Source organism: Equus asinus, chromosome 4 (genome assembly GCF_041296235.1).
Source record: "Equus asinus isolate D_3611 breed Donkey chromosome 4, EquAss-T2T_v2, whole genome shotgun sequence".
In the NCBI taxonomy this organism is placed as follows: domain Eukaryota; kingdom Metazoa; phylum Chordata; class Mammalia; order Perissodactyla; family Equidae; genus Equus; species Equus asinus.
This window is the reverse complement of record NC_091793.1, coordinates 139,970,780-139,995,253: the sequence shown is the minus strand read 5'-3', so window position 1 is coordinate 139,995,253 and position 24,474 is coordinate 139,970,780. Positions and strand designations below refer to the sequence as shown.

General features: G+C 43.1%; 1 protein-coding gene across 8 annotated transcripts in view; it reads right to left on the bottom strand.

Moving 5' to 3' along the window:
* The window catches only part of PARD3B (par-3 family cell polarity regulator beta), a 908,373-nt gene that overhangs the window by 42,658 nt on the left and 841,241 nt on the right, over window positions 1-24,474 (bottom strand). For all 8 annotated transcript variants that reach the window (XM_014836393.3, XM_070508440.1, XM_014836394.3 and 5 more), the window contains one exon: window positions 9,203-9,282. In XM_014836393.3, coding sequence (XP_014691879.3) covers window positions 9,203-9,282 — 80 coding nt within the window. The remainder of the gene's footprint in view (window positions 1-9,202; window positions 9,283-24,474) is intronic.

The window sequence follows — 24,474 nt, the reverse complement described above, 5'->3', positions numbered from 1 at the left end:
ATCAAGTGGTACAATAAAGTGGAATAAAAAAGACCTTGGAAACCGGAAAGAACTGAGTTTGAATTCGCATTCTGCCACCTTGAAGATGGATGTTTTCTTTTACAAAGTGAGCATCATAGTGACTACTATCCAGCGGATGCTGAGGATAAAATGAGGCAATGTGTATAAAATACATGGCATGTGGTAGGTACTCAACATGCGATGGAACACATGGTAGGTACTCGACCCGCGAGGGAGTGCATGGTAGGTGCTCGATGCCTGGCAGAGCACGTGGTAGGTGCTCAATACATTTGACGACATTCCCTTACTTCCTCTGCCTTAATCGTTCTTAGTTTATTTTCTTTTCAAACACAATTGGCTAGTTTAGGAGTAAACATGACATCTCTAAACAATTTGCATGCAGATTTTGGTACATAAAAATGGGAACTAAACCACTGATTTCACTCTTAATTATTCCTGTTGAATAAGATCATGTGTTCGTGCATTTGGGGAGGCACTCGCTTTTCATCCAAGATGCCTGCATGTTTTAGTGATGTAACGTCATTTTAAATTATCATAAAGCACAGACCTCACACACACATACAAACCAGATATTCTAAGTTCATACACTTGGTTTGTTCCGAGTGTCTCTGCCAGGATAAAACCTGTGCACAGCAAAGCCAGGACCTTGGGCGGAGGGACATCAGCAAATGGCCGGAAAGATGCAGAAGACAGAGGGAGGCGATGCAAAGTATACATGGTGCATCGTGCAAAACAGTTCAGCACAGTCAGGAAACTCACCACCACAATTCCAGCGCAGCGAGCTTTTGGAGGCAGATGGCGGAAGGACAAAACAACAGGAAAACATCAAGAACCACCAAGAATGTGAGAAATTAGAGATACAGCAACTCTCTAAGCGGCTGTCTAGGCACAAAATAATCTTTTCTTCTCTTTTGGCTGGAGAAATGGGAGAGAAATGCTAAACTCCTTTAAATATACACAAGAGGGCAAACACGAAGTCAGCTTACCAAGCTTAGTGTGTCTCAAGTTCAAGGTAATGTCAGATCTGGCATTCTTGAAATAGCAGGCACATACTCTACCTCTAAAAACAGTACTTAACCATCAAATATGTAACAGTTTAGAATTTTCTATGGAAAATGAAGGAAAAGCAAAAATCTATAGAATTTAATATATAAGGTCCATCAAGATTCAGTTAAAACTATTTTGGAGACATTAGTACTGTAATGGGTCTTAACATGTTTTAAATCACTAATATTCTAACTAAACTCATAATGGAAGCCTTTGACTGAATAATTAATATCAAATATTCTAACTGGCACTGAGGATGTATTGGCTATGAGGAAATGATGAAAAGTTTCATTAAAATGGACTTTTATCCAAGGAACTAAGTGACATAAAAATGATATGGCAGTAGCATTAACCCCCGACCTCAGCTGTTTGGCATCTTGAGGCTGTATTACGTGCTCGGGCTTTTTGCATTTTTCAGGAAGTTTGAGTTGACAATGGAGACATCTTAATCTCACAAAGAATTAAGTCTCTGCTAATTCATCATTTTGTCCTCTGCATTGAGTGAGGTGGTGTCAGGGGGGCCAGTCAAACAGGCAGCTGACTCTGCGGGTGGGGGAAGCGGAGACTCGGTTTCCAACACGGGGAGCCCAAGGAGAAAGGATGGCAAGTCTGACCTGGTGGGTAAAGAGCTTCACTGATTCTCAAAAGGCCTTAAACTCTGTCCTGTGTGGACATGGACCATCTAGACAAGCTCTGTAGCTCATCCCAGCATCCCTGGAGTCAGGGCCACAGTCACAGCTATGAGCTCTGAAAGGTGGCTTTTCAGGGCAAGAAAAGGCTGTCCAGATCAAGTTGTGCACCAGGAAGGTGCTGGAGAGACCGGCCATGGTTCGCCTTATCTAGACGATGGGCGACAGTCCCCGTCTACAGACTTGCAGAGAGAGAGTATTTGTGGCTGACACGGCCTCATACTCCTGCTGAACGTTCAGCTGGCCGCTGTGACTGAGGGAGCGGTACAGAGATGCTCGGAAAGCATCTTCCTTGACAAACGGGCACGTGGCAGAGAGAAGCACTCAATTAGGCAGTGTGGAGACTGTCAACTTCGACAGACCAGATGGCTGAACCCCCACTCCCACGGGACACACTCCCACACACACATATTCACCTGAGGAGCTGATTGCTCAGTGCTCACAGAACTCATTCAGTCACTACCAAGATTAGTGTCAGCAGAGACCAGAACACTGGCATTGGTGGAAATCTTTGCAGAACATGAATGTTACCATCATCCACTTAGCAAATGCTGTAAAACAAGGCCAGTTTGGCAAAGGAAAACCCAATCGCTGTGGGCAGAGCAGAAGCTAACCGGAGGAGGAACGAGCGAAATCAGAGAGGGAGAGTGTCTGTAAGCAGTGAGGCGAACAACAACTGAGGATGCAGACGATGCCCAGACAAAACGCTTTTGGGGATGATGGAACGCAGAGGGAGCATGGGTGCTGCAAGCTTCAGAGTCAGCCTGCACTTGTGGCTGGAGTCTTTCTGGGGATGGCAAGGACATATGTGGACGAGAGAGCTGGAGCCGATGAGATGAAACACCGGAAATGTGACAGCGCCAGTGTGTTCCTATGGCGCATTCCCCTGCTCTGAACACAATCCCCCCCCAGCACCAAAACACTGGAAACTCTCTTAGAAAGCAAGTGTATTTTGGGTTCCTAGGAAGCAAGAATAAGCTGTTTGCTCCTTCTAAAGTTGCTGTTTCTACCACAAAGCAGTTCGAGTACGTTGCTTCCCTTTATACAGCCAAGTTAAAGCCCCTGGAGATGTTCCGAGCGACGTTTCGCCCTCAATAACTTAGGTAGCACGGGTCAGAGCAACGCAAGGACTGGGAGGCAGGGGGCCGAGCAGGTCTCTGTCCCCATCCGTCTCGGGGAAGGGATTCTTTTCACCACAAAATTCACTGTCATCTCTTCACTTCTGGGTAGGTATTATTCTTAATCTTAAAGAACCAAGTACCAATTTCCAGATACCGCTTTTCCAGCTCTCAGGAGTGTTTTAACAAAACAGGATTTTCTTTTCGGTAGGCAAAGCATATTGCTTAATGTTCATCTAGCAATTATGCGCTAAACTGTTCATATTTCAAGGGAAGGACCCAAGGGAACAGGAAGAGAATTGATTTTATGGCAGCATTACAGAGATGGTTGAAAGGCAACGCCTAACCTGTGTATTAGTAACGTTCGGTGCCATGTGCGAAGATGACTAAGGCCTGTCCTCAGCGGCACTTCCACTTTAGTGAGAGAGACAAGCAGATGAGCCAACAAGATGAGCGGGTGTGGTGACTGCAGAGTCTGTGTCTGACCCTGAGCTGGATAACCCGAACCCCGGAAGTTAAATGCGCAAACTCGCAGCCAGACTGCATGGGTCCAGATCCCGGCTCTGCCCCTTCCGGATGTTGAACTAGGGCAATTTCACTTCATCTCCCTAAGCCTGTGTCCTTGCCTATGGGATTGGGATGATGATAGGGTTGCTGTTGAGTCCCAGGGTTGCTGTGAGCACAAGAAAGCCAGGAGACGCAGAGCATTTAGAACAGTGCCTGACACACAGTAAGTGCTCAAGACGGGTTAACTGCGTAAAGTCTGGACTTCTATTGAGTCCAGGGAAAAGAGACATTCTCATTGAAAAGTCAGTTCTTTGACTGGAAAACAGGGTCCTGAAATAAATGGTCACAAAAGCTTGGCAGGAATTCTTTCCCATAACTTACTTATGTAAAAACAAATCTATTCTCATCTGTACACCAATTTGTATTAAAACCTGCTATATACATGGTCCTATGTTAGGTCCTGATGACGGGTGTAAAAAAAGAAGGGTATAAAATAATCTCCCTTATTTCAGGAGATTTATAATCCCCTGGGGGTCGTAAGGGGCAGCAAAGGATGGTGATCTAATTCAGGGTGTTTGCAGCAGCACTGGTAAAGTGCCAACCACATGAGACAGAAGTAAAGAGGGAGAAGAGCTGAAGAAAGATGACAAGGACTCAGGTTGGGCTTGGGGACTTTGAGGTGTCTTGGAGGTAGAAGGATGGATATGTCAAACAGGCAGTTGTAACTGGGATCACAATAAAAGGGAGCTCTGAAGGTCAGCCAGGTTCATTTTGGAGTCCTCATCGCAGTGATGAGAACCGAATCCACAGGAATGGCGGAGGCTGCTCAGAGAGACTCTCCATAAAGGAAAGGGCTGGAGGCAGAACCAGCTGGCAGTCTCAGCGGTGCAGTCAGAAGCCTGGGGCAAGAGCCTGCAGTGTTGGTGGCTGGTGTGGAAATAGAGCCAACAGGTATAGGCCGCTTTTTCCTAAAGTAGGAACTGTAGGAATTGGAGGAGGAAGGAGGGGTGGGGGAAGGGCTCTGCTTTCCCTGATGGACTAGAGTCAGCTTCATGGGGTAGCACTGCCGCCCGAACTCTGCTCAGCTGTGGATCATTACAGCTGCATGCTCTGCTCTGCCCCATCTTGAGCCAACAGGAGCCACCCCATATCTGTCCTGGGAGCTGGAGCATCACGCTCAGTCATCCTGGTTAACTCACATTGGGTATAGTCTCCACCAGCGGGGAGACCCTAGGCCTGAACCTGTCTTGTTGGTAGGGGCTGTGGCCTCTGACCCAGACCCGCGTCAGCATCCTCTATCCCTTACATGAACTCCCTGTCCATGAGGATTGCTGTCACGCAGCAGGTCCCAGCACAGCTTGTCACTCGATCCTCTCAGCTGGCTCTGTCCTCCTGACTTCACCATCTGGACCACTGGTCCTTCCCAGAGTTGGCTAATCCTTCAGCCTCGGGTATAGCCCCGGCCCGTCTCCATGCAGCTGTTGGCTCTCCCCTTCTCCACACCGTGGGATTCACAGTGGACTGTGCGGCTGAGCCTGTGCATGTACAGCAGGAGGAGGATGGAGGTGGGGGGAGCCGGAGAGAGGGGGGTAGTCAATGGTGCAGGGTCCCTGAGAAGCCAGTGAGAAGGAGCGCTGTGCAAGGGTTTGACTCATTAAAGAAAGGAATATGTCTTCCCCTGAGATAAAATTAAAAAGCGCTAACAACATAAAAAATCCTCAAGCTACGTCAGGCAGGCTCTTCACTAAGGGTTTGTATTATTATATTTAATACTCATACTGGCACTACACAGAGACCCTAATATCATCCCCAATTTGCAGATTAAAAAGCTGAGCCTGGAGCAGCTAGATCACCTGTCCACGATCTCACAGGTGACAAGTGACAGATGGGGCTGTAGTTATGGCCTGACTCTAAGTCCTGCCCTCCCATCTCCCCTGGGAAGTGTGGGTTAGTGAAGACAGCGTCTGAGCCGTAGGGAGCAGAAGTTGGGGAGCGAATGTGGAGTGTCTCCAGGTCGTAAAGGAGAGGAAGTGAGGTCAGCCCTGGAGACTGGGTAGGGGCTTAGTCATCCTTGCAGAACTTACGGAGAGTGGAAGAGGGTTGGAACGGCCGCTGTGGGACAGTCAAGGGAGTCGAGAGCTCGACTGAGAGGAATTCTGGACGGCAGCAGGGCCCAGCTGGGGCTGGTGATGTGAATTTTGTGGTGGAACAATAAATGCAGTTTTATGAGTTTCTCCAGCAACCTTTCGCCGCCCACGTACATGGGACCACAGAAGAGAGGCGGAGGCCTTTCGCTCCCTCCTTAGGACTCAACGCTTGATTACAGGCCCGGAAGAGCAACATCATGTGCCGATGCTCCGAGCCATCTGCAGAGAAGGGATAATGGGATCCCAGGGGGCCAGGGATGGGCCAGGTGGGAATGATGGAGGCTGGCGATGGGAGAGGAGAGAGCTGGCTGCTGAAGGACTGACCGTGAGGAGGCCTGTAAAATCAGCATGGGGCCCTGGAGAATTGAAAGGGGCTTCTAGGCTGAAGTGAAAAGAAGCTGTTTGCAAAAATACACACACTGATGTTCACACATTACAGCAGCCTTGGAAACAGCCGCTTACCTCTCATGCAGGGTGAGTAATAATTTGTGTCAGGCAAGAATAAAGGAATGCTGATTTCATTCTGTTTACTACCAATGAAAATTGGGGGCTGGATGGGATGGTAAAGCGCTGGCCCTGGTAAAAGCGTGGTTGCTTGCTAACGAGCTTGTACTGCAACTGCGCTCTGCTGTCCAAAGCAGCACCCTCAGGAGAAAAGAAATAAAGTCATTTTTCTTCAGAGGCAGAAGATTCAACATTGCTTAACAATAACACTTAACATCTTAGCCCTTAGCCTTAGGCCATCTCCTAACTACTGAGTGCTAGGCACTGTCTCCTTCCTGGGCCAGCTGGGGCACTGGCCTTATTTTGTGAAGTGTCATTTAGCCTGCATGGGCCTGCTCTAAAGATGACAGAGTTCCCTGAAAGCATAGCAGGGTGCCCTTCGACTGACCGGGGCTCCCACCAGCTCCATGTGCTGGGGGCATTTTCTGTCTGCATCGATGGCTCCCAATTTGGCATATAAGTCAACACTGTTGAGTTTATCTTAGAAACCGCTGTGATGCTCTCCACCAACAGAGGAGCCCAATCAGTCAGCAGCATAATAAGTCCCCTGTAAGGTTGGCCACCGACTCCTATCCTATAGATAGAATTATTGTTATTTTTAATTAAAAATTTAACTCCATATATATTTTAAAGCTCCCTGCCTCTGTGACGAAGAGGGTGATCCGGTGCCTACAGAGATGTGCCCGCCTCACTCTCCTGGCAAAGGGAGGGAGCAGTGGAGCTGCTGTAATTCAATTAAACGGCCAGTAAAATCTCCGGGGGTGGGGAGACTAGAAAACCAGGGTAATGTCGCCTGCACACCGAGCCGAGTCTGCAGCCCTTCCCAGAAGCCAGCAGTGTGCCTGCCTCTGCCTTCTGCACCTCATGGGTGAATATGGAACCCCGCATGGACCAGAGCCCACTGAGGAGGGCGCTTTGCATCTCCCCTTTAGAAACTGAGATGGAGCCTCAAGTCTGAGCCCCCTCCCATCGAAAAACTAGTGCCAGGGGCTCTCACACATTTGTCTGAGCCCTATTTCACCTCCAACGTGGCTGCTTCTGGTTGCCAGGTAGCTGCAAAGGTCTGTTTGCACGAGCAGTAATCACTCCTTCTGTTGTTGCATGTGTGAGTGGACCGTTGGTCAAAATTGTTTTCCGTCTAAGATGCTTCCCTTTCAACTACAGTTGTATTCCCGGGCTGGCGGGGTTTTGTCGATTCATATATTGTGATGATGGCTCCAGAGCTACAACATGAATGTACCGCCTTTGTCAGAAAACTCCCTTTGCACTGTTTAATCCTAAAATAGACTCGTTTAGAGTCAGCCGTGATTGAGTATTTCAGGGCTTATTAGTAAAAATAAATAGGAGTTGGAAATCCAGAGGCCTTTACGCTATAAATGCTAATCTCAGCATCTGTTGCACTGTCATAAAGAGGTGATTTCCCATCTCTGCACTAGAGAGTTGAGTCCTGAGGATGGGCTGGCACTGCGTCTCCAGTCTGCATAGTGCCAGGGCCTGCCACACAGATGATCAATAGATATATGGGGAATGAATGAATGACTGAAATTTATAGAATTTTCGATGTTTCGATGTGCTTATGATTTGCATAAAAAAACCCATTTCCGAAGTCTGAGTGCAAGCTGGCCAGGAAGACGTGAAACTGTTTCCAGTTTTCCTTTTTTCTTCCCTCTCTGAAGAACATACTACTTCCCATCTGCCTTAACCACAATTTCCATACACTTCAACATTGGAAGCCAGAAACTTTATATTTAAAAGAAATTTTGGAGACTACTTCCATTTTTTCAAATAAAAACAAAATTCTAGGCCAGGGAAAAATAGGGACAGGAAAGAAATGAAGGATGAGAAAAACTATGAGACATCATATAAAAAAAGAAACCAGGGAGATAAATAAAATACAGTTGTGTAGATGCTTTTAAAATATTATATTTTTGGTATCCTGCCCAATCAGTGTTAAAAATTGGTTCTGTGCTAGATTTGAGATTCTATTACTTTTGAAAATCAACATACTATTTATAAGAGCGGATGTCACTGAGTGCATGCCTAGGGTGATATTCAGGATGTTATTTCTGTAAATTCACATGCAGAAGTACAGTCAACCTACAACCAAAATCAGCAACTCCAGGTTGAGTTAGCGCTCTAACAACTCAGTTTTGGTGATGAAGAAGCTCTGCTTGGAGTCCTTCTCTTCCTTTTTTGTTTTTTTGAGGAAGACTGGCCCTGAGCTAACATCCGTGCCCATCTTCCTCTACTTCGTATGTGGGACGCCACCACAGCGTGGCTTGACAAGCAGTGTGTAGGTCCACACCCAGGATCTGAACCAGGGAACCGGGGTCTCCGAAATGGAACGTGAGAACTTCACCGCTGCACCACTGGGCAGGCCCCTCCCCTTCTCTTTAAAAGGAGACATTCCATAATGTTTCAGTTTTCCAGCTGGCATTCACGGTTTTTTGTTTTTTATTCCAAACTCACTAATTCTCACACTCCTGACTCATTTAACCCCCCTACTCTCTCCACTGTACGTGATCTTGGAAAGCCTTCCTCTTTGTCATGAGCTACCCATCGCAGATAAAATTACTCTTCATCTCACAGATAAGAGCACTGTGTCTCATTTTCAGGGGTGTCTCGTTACAGCATCAGCGGATCGTGGTAGGCCAGAATCTCCAAGCCTTTTCCCGCGCGGCTGCTCTGCCTGCCGTTTCTGTGCCTCATAGCCATATTTGCTCATGGCCTAGAGAACACGGTCAGATTCTAAATCAAGCCAAGAACACTTTCCCAGGCTCACATTTCTCTCCTGCTTTTTAACACCCGCACGAAGCCCCAAGGTTAAGCTTGGCTTGCCCTTCCTCGCGGGTAACTCCTAGGACAGAGGATTTGCTATTTTATTGTCTCTAAGCTTGGTGCAGGATGTTCAATACCACTTTTATAGCAATGGCTTAGGATTTCCATTCATGATCCAATATTCTTGCTGACATGTTCAATTGCAATGATATACTATTTTCTTCCCTTAAAAAATAACCCACAAGTGTTCAATTATGAGCACGGTTCTGAAGATGGCAATAGGGTTGCAGCAGATTATACCGTGGTCCCTATTTCAATGCCAGAGTTCTATTTCATGTAGATCCTCTTTATCCGGGGTGAGCTGGGGATGGGAGAGCCCTCAGTGACCTACCTGGGTAGGGATGCGTACTGTCTCTCCATCCCCTCAAAGCGGAGGTTGTGTGCGCTCCCATCTGGACCCATTCCAGACACCTGTGGAGAGAGAAGTAATTAGAGATGAAGATCCGTTATACACCCTGGGTACTGACAATGCATCTCAAAATTATAATCAGCACACAAATGCTGGGGCTGCCTGCCAAAAATCCACCGTGGAAGAGCATGCAACACCCAGGATCGCCGTAGGAATGGATGATCAAGCCACAAACACAGCGTTTAACAACAAAGTCACTTCTTTCAAAAAAGGGTCATTGTCAAACTGACTCCTTCCTGTCACTAAACCAGGGATGTTCTGTAGGCTGTGAGACTGCTTTTTTTTCTTTTTAAACAGTGTTTAGTTTCTAGAATTGTTTTAGTCTTACAGAACCATTGAGAAGATAGTACAGAGAGTTCCACATAGCCTGAACCCAGTCTCCCTATTACTAACACCTCATGTTAGGGAGGTCCATTTCTTACAATTAATGAATCACTCTTGATATACTGTTGTTAACTAAAGCCATAGTTTATTCAAAGTTCTACCTAATGTCTTTTTCTGTTCCAGGATCCCATATACATTCGTGCATCACGTCTCCTGAGGCTCCTCCTAGCTGTAAGGAAGACCGTATCTTTAAAACTCCCTTTTCCATGAAAGCTTTCTTTACCAACAGGGCTTGGTGACAGGCAACTCTCTCCTGCACAGCTTCCATGAAGCCCTCCCCCACCCAGACCTCCCATGGTTCCCTCCCTTACGCACGACCACAGAGGAGTGATGGACCGTTCTCTATTTGGGGTTGGTCTGTGTTATTTTTTGTCCCTTCTTATGCACCTCCTGTGTTCATCTCTCTTTGGGTCTCTTCCATTAGCCTCTGAGATTCTGAAGGGCAGTGTCTGGCCCCCGTAGGTTCTCAGTAAAGTGTGTTAGTTTCATGAATGTAAAGACTTTGTATATAGTCCTTCTGTATCTATCACACCAACCAAAACCAGGATGAACACATACATTCTGTTCACGTCACCTGAACACAGCCTGTTCTCGCCAACATGTGGTTTTGTGGACCACTCATGTGCTTGCTCATGTGCTGGGGTAGTCCTCACATAATGGGCATGGGAAGGGTAAATAAAAAACCTGGACCCTCATAATGCGGGGCAGGGAGAGTTTGCCAGTAAACACAGTGTCAGTAAGGGAATTTTTTCTAGGTAGTACCCAACCTGCAAGTTATTTTCTTCCTTCCAAATATCCCAGCTTTCTAGAAAACCGCCATCTGGGCTTGGGCGGTGTGTGTAGGGAGGGTTTTCTGGGGGAGGTGTTGCAAAGCAAGTAGATATGCTCTTTTAGAGTAAGAAAGACTATTCCTGGCATTGAATCATTACAGGAGGCCCTTCAGAGAGTGTCCTGCAAACCCCTTTATAGTTCCCCAATATGGCTGGCGATACTTGAAAGGGCAACAGCGCAGGGAGCCACCTAGGTAAGGGTGAAGATGGCACACACAAATTTCAAGGCAACTGCAGAGAGACTGAGAATCCCCTGCATTAGGAAAAAAGCCTCGATTTAAACCACTGACCTTTCTAACAAAGAGCCCAGGCCAGGATGGCGTCAGATAGGGGATGAGTAAAAGGCACGGAAGAAGAAGTGAAGGATAGAAGCACTGTCCTCCGCTACTCCAATTTAAGGTTTGTTTTGTTTGTTTTTAGCCTATTTTTTATGGAGGAAGAATTAACATGATTACCAGAAGGACGCTGAAGATGATTAATTGTGGTTGTTGGAAAAACATTATGCTTATGTACTCTAGCACAGCTCTAGACGTCTACAAGTAACCTTCTTCTTGTGGCCACCAAACTGCATGTGAAGACTTGGAGCTCTCTTATCTAGAACTGGCCTGGCCTAATGACAGCAGTCAACGTTCTGGTTCCTCTAGAGGTAGCATCTATATGCTTGTTGTTCTTCTGGTGGGCTACCAGCACACTAGATTCTCTGATCCTTAACGTCATGGAACGTTCATCAGAAATGAAGTAATTCAAGAGTGATGTACGACAAGGTATGGTCAGTGCCATTCAGGATGTTACTAACAGCACAGATGACACCGGAAGTGTTAGCAAAAACTTCATGGGAGCAGCAGCACGTAGGGATGGTGGCATGCTGTCACATCCACAATTATTCTGTTCTTCACTTGTGTACGTATTGATGTGCTTCTTCATTACTAGTGTGACATCTTTAATGCAATCACCCAATCAGTGACTACTGAGCACCTGCTGTATGCAAATACCAGGCTAGGTACTATGTTCACACCAATGAACAGAACTGGATTTCTTCACTGCTACGAATATAGAGGAGGCAGGCCTGCAAACAATTATGGCCCAATGAGGTCACTGCTTGACTGTGAGTCTGAGGAAGGAGGCATGGGAGTCTGAAGGGATAGATCCCAAAGTCCACCTGGGAGAGTTGAAGACAGCTTCACATGGGTGTTGAAGCTTCATCTAAAACTTTACTATGGATGAGGAGGAGGTTTTTAGGGGGAGAATGCTGTGAGAGTAGTAGGGGAAGGCATTCTAAGCAGAGAGAACAAAAGTGAAACAACATGGAGGCATGAGAAAAGACAGTTTTCAGGGCATGTCAAAATTTTGGTAAAGGAAGGAACAGGCTATGAGGAAAAGGCTATTAGTAACAGTAGTGACAGCACCCCTGGTGTTACTACTATAGTACAACTGTTATTGCCACTACTGCAACTTTTTTTAATGGACTTTATTTTTCAGAACAGTTTTAGGTTCACAGCAAAATTGAGACGAAGGTACAGAGGTTTCCCATATACCCCCTACCCTTACACATGCACAGCTTCCCCATTATCAACATCCCCCAACGGGTGGTACATTTGTTACAATTTGTGAAGCTACATTGACCCATGATAATCACCCAAAGTCAATGGTTTACATTAGGGGTCACTCTTGGTGCTGTGCAATCTTTGGGTTTGGACAAACGTATGATGACTTCTACCCACCACTGTAGTACAATACAGAGAATTTTTGCTGCTCTAAAAATCCTGTGCTCCACCTATTCACCCCTCCCCTCCCCCAATTCTTGGTGACTACTGATCATTTTACTGTCTCCATAGTTTTGACTTTTCCAGAGTCATGCACTTGGAATCATACAGTATATTTTTATATTGGCTTCTTTTGATTAGCAATATGCATGTAAGTTTCTCCCATGTCTTTTGATGGCTTGATAGCTTATTTCTTTTTAGTGCTGAATAACATTCCATTGTCTGGATGTACCACAGTTTATTTATCCATTCACCTACCGAAGGACATCTTGGTGGCTTCCAAGTTTTGGCAATGATGAATAAAGTTGCTATAAACATCGATGTACAGGTTTTTTGTGTGCATAAGTTTTCAGTCCTTAGGGTAAGTACCAAGGAGCACGATTTCTCGGTCGTATGGTGAGAGTATGTTCAGTCTGGTAAGAAACTGCCAAATTATTTTCCAAAGTGACTATACCATTTAGCATTCCCACAAGCACTGAATGAGAGTTCTTATTGTTCCATATCCTCACCAGCACTTGGTGTTGTCAGTGTTCCAGATTTTGGCCATTCCAATAGGTATAGAGTAATTGTTTTAATTTATATCTCCCTGATGACATATGATTTGGAGTATTTTTTCATATGCTTATTTACCACCTGTTTATCTTCTTTGGTGAGGTGTCTGTTAAGGTCTTTTGCCCATTTTTTAATTGGGCTGTTTCTTTTCTTATTATGAGGTTTTAAGAAGTTTTTGTATATTTTGGATAATAGTCCTTTATCAGATATGTCTTTTGCAAATATTTTCTCCTAATCTGTGACTTGTCTTTTCATTCTCTTGATAGAGCTTTCGCAGAGCAGAAGTTTTTAATTTTAATGAACTCCAGCTTGTCAATCTTTCTCTCATGGGTCATGCCTTTGGTTTCCTATCTAAAAAGTCATTGTCAAACCCAAGGTCATCTAGATTTTCTCCTATCTTCTAGGAGTTTCAGTTTTTCCTTTTACATTTAGGTCTGTGATCCATTTTTAGTCAGCTTTTGTGAAGGGTGTAGGTCTGTGTCTAGATTCATTTTTTTGCATGTGGGTGCCCAGTTGTTCCAGCACCATTTGTTGAAAAGACAACCTTTGCTCCATTGTATTGGAGCAAAAGACAACCTTTGCACCTCTGTTAAAGATCAGTTGATTATATTTATCTGGGTCAATTTCCGGGCTCCCTATTCTCTTCCATTGATCTATTTGTCTATTCTCTCACCAATAGCACGCTGTCTTGATTACTGTAGCTTTATAGTAAGACTTGAAATCAGGTAGTGTCAGTCCTCCAACTTTGTTCTCCTTCAATATTGTGTTGGCTATTGTGGGTCTTTTGCCTCTCCATATAAACTTTAGAATCAGCTTGTTGAGATTCTTTAGAATCAAAAAAATAACTTGCTGGTATTTTTATAGGGAGTGCATTGAATCCATAGATAAATTTGGGAAGAAGAGATCTGGACAATATTGAGTCTTCCTATCCATGACCATGGACTCTCTCTCCTTTTATTTGCTTCTTCTTTGATCACTACTACCATTTAACATTTATTTGGTGCTTAGTGTCTGCCAAGCACAATGCTAATGTTTTATTTGCATTGTCCCACTCAATCTTCCCAATAACCCCAATGGTTGACCCATTTTTCAGATGAGAAAACTAAGTAGTTGCCAAAAGTCATACAGCTAGTACATGGGAGATTTGAGACAAAGATGAGGTCTGCCTGACCCCAGAGTCCAAGCTCTGGAGACACAGACATGAACCAGATCTTGGAGGAGCTCATATGCCAGGCCAAGGAACTTGGTGTTACCCTTAGGTGATGGAGGAGCCATTGAGAAGTGCTACTTGATAAATGACAGGACAAATTTACAGGTTAGAGAGATTATTCTTGCCATAGTGTGGATGTTCCAGTGACAGTCTGAGCCAGAGATAGTAAAGGCCTAAACTAGAGGATATTCAAAAGGATGGAGACAAGGGAGTGACAAAAGGATGTTAAGGGGGCAGGTTTAGTAGGACTCACGGAGGATTAATGGGAAGGGTGTGTCTGGAATAATGCCCAAGTGTCTGAGCTTAGCAACTAGGTGGGGTTGGTAACCATCACCAAGACGAGAATTAAGGAAGAACAGATATAGCGGTAGGGGTAGGGGTGGGAGGAGTGAATACTGAGCTTCAGTTGGGACATCTGATGGAGATGTCTGACAGATAATTGAGTATAAAAGTTTGCAACTTAGGGGGCTGGCCCCGTGGCCGAGTGGTTAAGTTCGCGCGCTCCGCTGCAGGCGGCCCAGTGTTTCATCGGTTCGAATCCTGGGCGTGGACATGGCACTGCTCGTCAAACCATGCTGAGGCAGCATCCCACATGCCACAACTAGAAGGACCCACAACGAAGAATACACAACTATGTACCAGGGGGCTTTGGGGAGAAAAAGGAAAAAATAAAATCTTTAAAAAAAAAAAAAAAGTTTGCAACTTAGAAGAGAAATCTGGAGTAGAGATGTAGAATTGGGAAACATTCAGCTTATTGAAGGTACTTGCAACCTCAGGAAAGAATCAGAATGCCCAGGGTGTCTGTAGAGACAGAACAGAAGAAAAGACGTGGAATGAAAATAGAGAAAAATACTAACAATTCTCCTAGGAACACAATCATTTAAGGGGCAGGCAAAAAAAGTTGAACCCAGGAGAAAGTCTGAGAAAAAGTCATTGGTCTATCAGAGAACTAGGAGAGAGTATTATGATAGAAATCAGGGGAAAAGAGTTCCACGAAGGAGGGAGAGGCCAACAGTGTCAAAAGCAGTCAAGGGCTTCAGGAAGACAGGGACCGCGGTGTATATGGTGCACTAGCCCGCTTTATCCAATCCTCCACCCTGTGGAGTGTCACCCTGAACTGTGGAGCCTGGAAGGCTAAAAACTTCCCATAATTCCCTTGCTGTCCGTGTATTGGGTATGGTTTAGGTTCAGCCATATCATGTAAGAAACGGGATTGAGACAGTGGCTACACTTGACTGTTTGTTCTGACAGGACTAAAGCTGTGCTGGCTTTTCCTGTGGCCATTCTGGCAGATGCGCCATGGATAGTTTCTGGGGGGGAGTGTGGCTTCTACTGCTAGCTGTGGAGTTGGCTGCACTAGAGGTGACCTCCTGATTGTGGCCCCTTCCTAATTATGGTGGCTCCTGATATGGGCATTGTCACGTGGCTATGGAGCCGAAACCTTCCCACAAAGAAGTCGCAGCAGCTCCTTTGGTAGCCTGGTCCTATAGTGTGGCTTGGGAAATCATTCCTGAGAGCTTATCCAAGAATTTGTTTTTCTTAGCCTCCCTTAAGATTTTGTAAGCCTGTTAATATGGTCTAATAAATTTGTTCCTGCTTAAACTAGCTAGAGTGGATTTTGCTCTCTGCCACTGAACAGTGACTAATAATGCCTGCAAGAGGATGTTGGAATTGGCAATGGGATGGCGATTGGTGCTTTATTGAGAGTGATTTCAATGGATTGATGGGGAGAGAGAGCCAGACTCTACGGTGTTGAAAATCTTTATAGTTTTCTAATAAATAACCAACCACTGGTTGTGCTGTCTTATGTTATCATGCTCAGAAAATGAGATGAATACTTTCAAATAAATGAACATTTGTTAGTGTCTCTGAAGTAGTCAAATGCTGAATATTCTAAGACACAGAGATGAGAAAAAGTCTTCTAGCTCAGGGAGACACTTTCAGTTAATGGAGGTGATGGGAATAAATTTGTGTCCCATTATTTAAAAAACAGATTTAACTGCTTTTTTCTTCGTAAATGGTTATTGTGGAAAACCAGTCAGAGAAGACCTCTGTTGACATTTATAAATATATCCATATTTTAATGGTATAGAGAGTTTTTTCCCACTATTTATTATTGGCATTTTCCTGTATTATTAGGCATATTTCATGAACATGAATTTTAATGGTTATATAATATTCTATTTGTAATAAATCATAATTTATCTTATCTCCTCCTGTAACATGGTAACTTTTAATAGCCCAATCAGAAATGGTGGCAATATAGATTATTGTCTTGAGTACAAAGATTCTTGCAAAGAGCTGTGACTTGAGGGTAGGAAATTGCGGAGAGAGGTTGCTAAAGAGAAGCTCATGATTAAGTTGTACTTAGTCCTTAGGAAGCTGGGCCACTTCAGGAGAGAGGGAGGGAGAGAGAACAGACACAGGCATTTATAAGCTCATTTCTCATTTTGCTCCATGTGCAACGAGACTCAGAAAATGTTCCTGCCTGAGAATTCCTTATTAGGTAATTTCCATCATCACAAAAAAACAAGGTCAGCAGCTTTGATCCAATTAATGTTTTTAAAGAAGCCCTTTATCTCACTTGGTATCGTGCAGGCTTTTTTTTTTTTTTTTAAATGTAATGACCTAAATATACGTCTGATAGAAATAATCTTGACTTAAGCCATAACAGAAACCTAGTCTTTTCCACAACAGTGTAATTTTAGAACTTAGGCGGAGGTTCAGGCGTATTCATCTTTCTCTACTAACCAAGTTCAGGCAGTGGAACTTCAGAGAGCTTATTTCAAGCAACTTGAGTGGCCCATCCCTTGGTGTGCCTCGCACAAGGCCACCTTCTTAGGCTGGATTATGACAGTTTACGACAGCCTATCAGGAGGGCTTGGTGTTTAGGAGGAATGTTGAATTAAGATGCTTTTAGTCCATGGGAGTTCTCCCAATTTCGTTCACTCAGTGCCTGCTGCCAGCTGGGGTGTTAAGAGCCTTGTTAAAATAAAGCTATTAGTCTTTTCTCTACAAAAGCAAGGAGCTTGCTCTTACAGTCAGGGTTCCTTAAATTAGTATGTATTTCTAGCCTGGCATTGCTAGAATCAGCAGTTTCATAAAGCAATATACTAAAGAGGCCATTTGACCCCCCTGTTTCCCCCATTTGCAGATTAATGGCAGATGGGAAGATTTAATGCCCTTTCAAACATTTTTTAACAATTCATTAAAAATAAAAGAATAAATCACACAAGATTTTCTGCAAATGTCTGACGGTAAAAAGCGGAAACAATTCAAAATTAACATGTTTTCCAGTTCCTACAGGTTAGGAAACATTTTTGCCAATGTTGTAATTTATGTCCCATAAGTCAATTTTCCCGAGGAAATTTAAAAGCTGCTGTGACGGAAAGGCTGGGCGAAGTTGTAATACGGCTTACTCACCTACATGTAACATCCTCAGCTACAAATATGTCTTACTCAGGTCCATCATAAAAAAAGGAGTTCATGCTGCTAGACACAGCATAAGATTAAGATGCAAAGTAGAAAAATTTAGATGCCATTTTAGGAAATATGCCTTTCATTTCACGTTGGTATCATGACAGATAGTTTTGAGCAGCTTCCAAAAGCTTTCTTTTCATTACGTTGCTCTTACCTAGCTATAGTTTTGGCTGGAAGATTTTTAAAGGAATCAACATAATGAAAACATCCAAAAAGTTATGAACTTGGCTTTGAGCATCTTCTCATATTGAAACATTCTGTTAAAATGCTACATGTTTGGAGGGAAACAATGCTCCATTTAAACAAAAAACAAACCCTAGTCAAAATAGGTTGTTCGCTTATTTCTCTTTGGCAATGTGAAGTGTTTTATGCTGGAGATATGTATTTACAACTATGTTATCTAGAGAAACAAGCATCCATGTGCTTGTTCAAACCATTATTTCTCAAGTGTTTATTTTCTCTAATTTAATTTCAGTAATTTTGTCAGATAACTGGGTATTCGGCTTATAGACTAGCTTAGAACATCTGCTAGCTAGAACATTTAGAAAATACAGCAAATAAAAATCTTTTAAAAATAACTCTTGGGTAAGCCTTTTAACTGCTCTGTGCCTACATTTCCTCCTTTGTAGGATGTTGGAATTAAAACATTGGAGTTAAAATAAATCCTTGAAGTCCTTCCTAACTTATGCACATTAATAAAAGTTATCTTGCATATAGTTTCCACATTATGTTAATGACTGACACTTTGCTAATATAGTAACTATATGTAGGTACATAATTATTTTAAAGCAGAATGACAAAGATAGCAAAGTAATCTGCGACATTATAGAACTATAAAGCATTTATTAGATTATAATATGGATTTCAGCATTAAATCTTATGCCATCACCACCTGAGTACTAGCTGTATGTACACCGGGCCACAGCATCTTCATACGTAAACTCTCTCTCTTCTGATCATCTTCAGAGAAAATAAAATCAGACATCTTTTGCCCAGCTCTGTTTGTGTCTGGGCCTAAGATACAGTTACCATAGAAACTATGATTGTGGATACAATTTTACAAATTTGGCTTCATCTATCAGATGTACTTCGTGTGTGAGTGTGTGTGCATGTGTGTGCATGTGTGCATATATGTCTTGCCAATAAGCTTGAAGAGCAAACTCTGGCTCTACATCTTTAATTAAAGAGCCAGACACCATTCCTCGTTTCCTTTTCCCCATCTGTCTACCTACAAATAGAGAGATTGCAACACTGGCAGAAATATAAACTCTCACTTGAGAGAAGACAAAGGTCTGATGAAAAGATGAAGAAAAGGTATTAGGAAAAGCATCCCCTAAGAAATCTGTCTGTTCACCTGTTCGGTATTTTCCAGGAACAGAGCAAACATGAACACAGCGGCATCCGCCTTAGTTACATTAATTACGAGGTCTAGGATCCATACTTACTGAATTTGGTTTCTAATTGTTTCTTGGATGTAATTTGTGAATTATTTGTCGCTGTGCTGTATTACTATACTCTGTGACAATGTTCTTTACTAATCCTAAAAGAAACAAAGTTGACCCTCAAAATATATCCAGTCTTAAAATGATATAATAGTCTGTTCATATTGTTTCTTATGCATTCATAGTATCCCTTTTAACTAATAAGCCTTACAAAGGAAATTTGTTTACTGACTAACGCTCTCCAGTACACTGAAAATATACTTGCATTTTTAAAGACTAAACAATGTAAATATATGCAAAAATTTTAGGCCTTTCAGAATGTTTTCTTTTTCTAGTTTAGTCAGTGGGCAAGTTCCAGTCACTTCCATTTATAATTACTAGAAAGAAATGACTCTCTGGAACACTCTACAATCAGTATCGTGACTTACGATCAATGCTACCATTTCCGTCTCTGCCTCATTTTACACATGAGGAAACTAGAGTTCAGAGAAAGTTAAGCCCCTTGCCACAGGGTCATACAGTGGCAAAGCCAAGATCTGAACTGAGATCTGTCTGTCACTCTCAGGGCTGCCTCCTATGTTGACAGTGATCACCATAGTTACTGTTGCTCTGTTTCCTAAACAAAGACCTGAGACAGAAGACCTGGAAGTTCAAATGAACCCACGGTGGCAATGGGATGGAATACGTGAAATTATGACTGCCTGCAAGCATTCTGAGTGTGTTTATGGTCATCACAGCCGTACCACTGACCTCCAATTGCCCAGCAATATCGCTTTGATATAGCTGGAGGCATCGATATATGTACAGATGCTAATTTTGGTATAGAGAAAGTAATTTTTAATAAAGAGTCATTTCATAAAAATAACAGCCTGTATTACGTACCATATTTTTTTTTCAGTATTCATGCATGGTCTAACAATTTGGTTTACACAAGACATTAGATTTCAAGCTTCATTAGAGTCGGGACAATGCCTCTTTTTTGAGCCATTGCATTCTCAAGGCCTGGCCTCAATAAATTAATATTTATTGAGTCAATGAAACAGAAGTCTCAGGCATCTACTTAGTGGCAGTTAACAAAAAATTCATCAGCTTCCACGATGGCTAGCTCATGTTTTGAACCAGACCTGTCAAATAGTAGAACACATAATATAAAAATGTTTTTATAAAAGTTTTATGACATCTGCCCTATGCTTAAGTTTTGTTATGACTACCACTGTCAAGCTTTTTTGTTTGCATAGTCCTGATTTTTAAATTTCCCTTAAAAAATAAAAAAACCTAAAAACATTCTTACAATTTAGATGTAAACTGGGATCTCGAGTATAAATCAAAACCACTGGGCACCTTAACCCTGTGATTGCTTAGAGTGATGCAAGATTCCTATAAGGTCCTAATGACAGGAGAGCAGGAGGGGAAACTTATCTGACCAGACGATTACTAAACGCACTGGGCATAAGCACCTTTGATCGAACACCTACCTCCGTGTGTAGTATCTATTCAGTCCACAGAGTTACCAGGCCCTGGCTACCGTTAACACTGGAATCAGGTGCAGTGTTAGCCCTAAATCTATATTAGCCAAATTATTTTGCAACTAACTGTTATATCAGCAGAGCTCAAGTTCTAGGAAGATAAACGAAGACAAGAGGAGAAAGGAAGAGCTAAATAGACGACATTCTGACAAGTGAGGTTCTTGTGTCAAAACCTGGTTTGAAAAACGAAACCAGACACATACACACGAACAATAGTTTTCTGTTAAGCAGTGGATAGAGGCTTTCAGTAACCTATAGCAACAGAACTCTCCAGCTTTATCCCTCGCAAACATGCTCAATGATTTGAACCCACCGGGTACCCTACGGATCCTAAATGTGCGCTTCCGTGCCTACGGCAGGATGCTCATTTCTGTAGTGTTGTAGCTCTTCCTGCGGTCAGGTTAGTGCCTTAAACATGGCAAGGGCTCCATAAATGCTTATTGACAGAGTGAATAAAGCAACAAATGTTGCTTTAATTGGTTGTACTCACTGCTGTGAAGGCACAAGAAGATGTGAACGAAGTAGTGGATAAGGAAACAGATTCTGCAGAAGGTGGCGAGAACATTGAAACAGTGATAAACAGAGGAGGGAGCCTTGGAAAGGGGTGTGGACAGGGAAAGAGAAAAAACTTTGAGAAAAAGAGAAAAGTTGCAAAAGAGAAAGAGAGCTATGAGATGAAGATAAGCTAGGTTACTGCAATCTATTCTAATTCTTAGCATACAGGGAATGCCTGTCCTAAATTTCTCTCCATTAATCAAACCCTTGGATCAGTCAGAACACTCCCTTCCGCTACCAGGCTGGGTAATAAGACTTCACGCTTCTCATTAGATGTATATATAGCATCTTACTTTCAAAGTCTTTAAAATGTGATTATTTTAAGTCAACATTTAAGGTTGGATTTGATATAATCATTTAATTGGGCATTGATTCATCTACACAGAACTCATTACTGAATTCTTCAATTTCACCAACATAATTTCCTTCCAAATGATCTTTTATCTAGATGCTGGAAGTCCAACTGCTATGAAAACTTTGCCAAAATAAAAAGCTTTTAGATTTCTAATGCTAGCTGGACACAAACCCATGGAAGAGTGTTGAAGAACAATGCATGCTTGCCAACTGCCAGAAATGATTGCTTTTCACATAATTAATGTCATTCTTGCTGTTCAAGTACCATTTCCATCCTCTGGTAATTTCCATTAATAGAGGAAGTTTCTGCAATAATTTTTGCATCCTGAAAAACTACCGTGGTTTCTATACACCTTTTAATCAAAATAATGACAAGGAGTGAAAGGGGGATGGTTAAAGATATTACCGCAACCCTGGGCTGCATTTGCTTTGTCATTGTTTTCAACCTCCAAAAACTGTCCAAAGGGCTCAGCACGTTGACTGTTATTATGTCAATTAGACCTCGGTGCTTTGATTTCAATAGCACTGACAATACAAATTTATACCAAGAAGAGAAAAGTGTATAACATGAGGGTATTAGGCAATTCATCTACACAAAAATAAATGTGAAAAGAGTACTTTTTTAAAAAGCAACCACAAAGATGAGCAGATGCAAATATAAGCTCAGGTCCTGTAAAGTATGATAATTGTATAATACGTTTAAGCTGAAGCTTCCAGTAAGAGGAAGCGATAGACCAGTTGCAAATCAGCCCCAAACCGGCCAGTTCACACTGTTTTCATTCTGCTGTTGCAACATCGAGAACTCTTCTCAGGATATAAAATTATGCAAATATACAGAGAGCAACAACAACAACCAGCTCAAGTTTCTTGTATGAGCCAAGAAATGGAAGCAGCATGATGGAAGCTTCTTCAGTAATACTGTTCCAGAATCAGTCCTGGGAAAGAGAGTGAGGAGAGAAAAAAAGAAAGAGAGAGAGAGGGAAGGAGCTCTTACTTTCTCTTGTAAAAGAACCTCTTTTCTGCATTTTATATGCATAGGATGAGTGGCTGGAACGATACGACACATTTAAAAGGAGGATATGTGTATGTATATATGCGTATGTGTGCATATGTATATGTATTTGTACAGACACACACGTGTATAATCATCTTCCTGCTCTGCAGGGAAACTACTCAATGCCTAGGATAAAGTTTAAATTCCTAAACATGACATCCAAGCCTTTCGCAGTCTGCTGTTGTCATCATCAGCATCAGCATCAGCATCTTTGCTGCCCCTTTCCCTGCCATTTCACCCTCACATACCCCACAGCTACCCCTTCAACCGCGTCCTTCTCTGAGCCCCATGCACACTCCCGCTTCCTTATCTTGGCTCAGCTTTCTCCTGGCCCTTCTCTCCCACCACCAGGTCCTCTGGGAAGCTCTCCAGACAGAACTATTCATCTTCCCATTTCCTGAGAGCCTAGAGTCTGCCTTTGAAAATAACTACCTAGAGTATTATCTTATGATGATCTTTGTCAACACTTGTTGTCCAGCACATATTTTATGCTCAATAAATGCTGGATGATTAACAGAATGAACCATTTAAATGAAAAAAGTCATCTTGAAGGTAGATGTAACACGGGCAAGCAGAGAAACACACAGTCCCTCAACTACCCAGAGAAAACAGGCTGGGGTTAACCTATGGGCCTACCTCAAGAGGCTATTCGCAACCGAGTACAATGCTTCAGTTCACGTGGGAATGTTAATCCCATTGCATGGAGTGAAGTTGAGAAAGTATTCTTTGTGATTTAGGCATTTAACGCTACAGATGTGAACTGTACATTTTATGACAACATTATTGAACCGTTTGGGATCAAACATAAATACCGGGACCTGTGTATGTGCCGCTACTAACGGGATGGGGAGAGGACGACAAGCGGGGTCCTGTGCACAGACAGAATGGGCCCTGTGCAGGTAGAGTGCATCTGCTTCCACCTGCTGACCTCGCCCTTCCGCTAGCGGTCCCACCACAGTCCCTGAGTGGGTTTTCCTAAATGAGAGCTCTCCCAGATTCAGTGCCTCGTGGTGGTGGCAGACCCCGTGAATGTGTTTTCAAGTCTGAAGGCGTCCCTGGCGTCTGTGTCCAGGGAAGGCCCATCCAGGGCAGTTCTTCCAGAGAAGCAAAGATTCAGAGTCTGAAGGGAAGCATCATGTAGCAAGAGGCTGGCAGACAGGAGAGACAAAGAAAAAGAAAACAGACCAACACTGGACGTGATTCTCTCTAGGCAAAGAAACAAAATCCCAACTTTGGCAGCTAAGCAATTGGAAAGCTGGTTAAGTGCCATTTAGACAACTTCCCGTATTTAACAAGAAAATTGTTTATCTACTTACTTAAGGGTATATTCATTAGGCCCCAGCATAGTATGAATGTTGAGCAGAAATGAGTACCTATTTATCATCTATGACTGCTTTTTACTGTTTTAGTGGGCTCGGGTGGAGAACTGTGTGGTGATTTACAAACTTTAGCCTAATACTCCTAACATCCCTAAGATGTAGGCAACAAGATATACGGGGATCTCTACTCATCAATGTAATGAAATTAGGAAAAGTCAAAATTTAGGATGAATATTGCAAAGAACTTCCTATGGTGTAATCCATTAGGATGAAGGATAATTTCCCAGGGGGAGTTGATTTGTGTGTTAGAAAATGTATAACGCCCATTCATAATGTATTTGTGACAGACGTAATGCCACGTCCATCTATAAATCAGATTTACCTTCTGTGCGAAGCCCCAGGGTCCTTCCTACTAAAGGCTATCCTCGTGGGCACTGACCTGAGAGGATTTAAAATCCGAAGGGTCCAATTACTAAAAATCCTCCATCCTGTAATTGGGCTTTGGTATGGAAAATAACACCAGTATTTTACCAAGTCACTAGGAAGGAAGTGGAGAGAGCGACATCTCCTGATGGTCAATTTGTCTAGCGCAGGCTAGGGGATGGGTGTCTCTGAGCATCTTCCCCAAGGGCCATGAGAAATTCACTTTTCCTTTGCAGACAGCAAAACGACACAAATTATACTCACAATCCACAAGTAAAGAGTTGCTGACCGTACGAAGAACA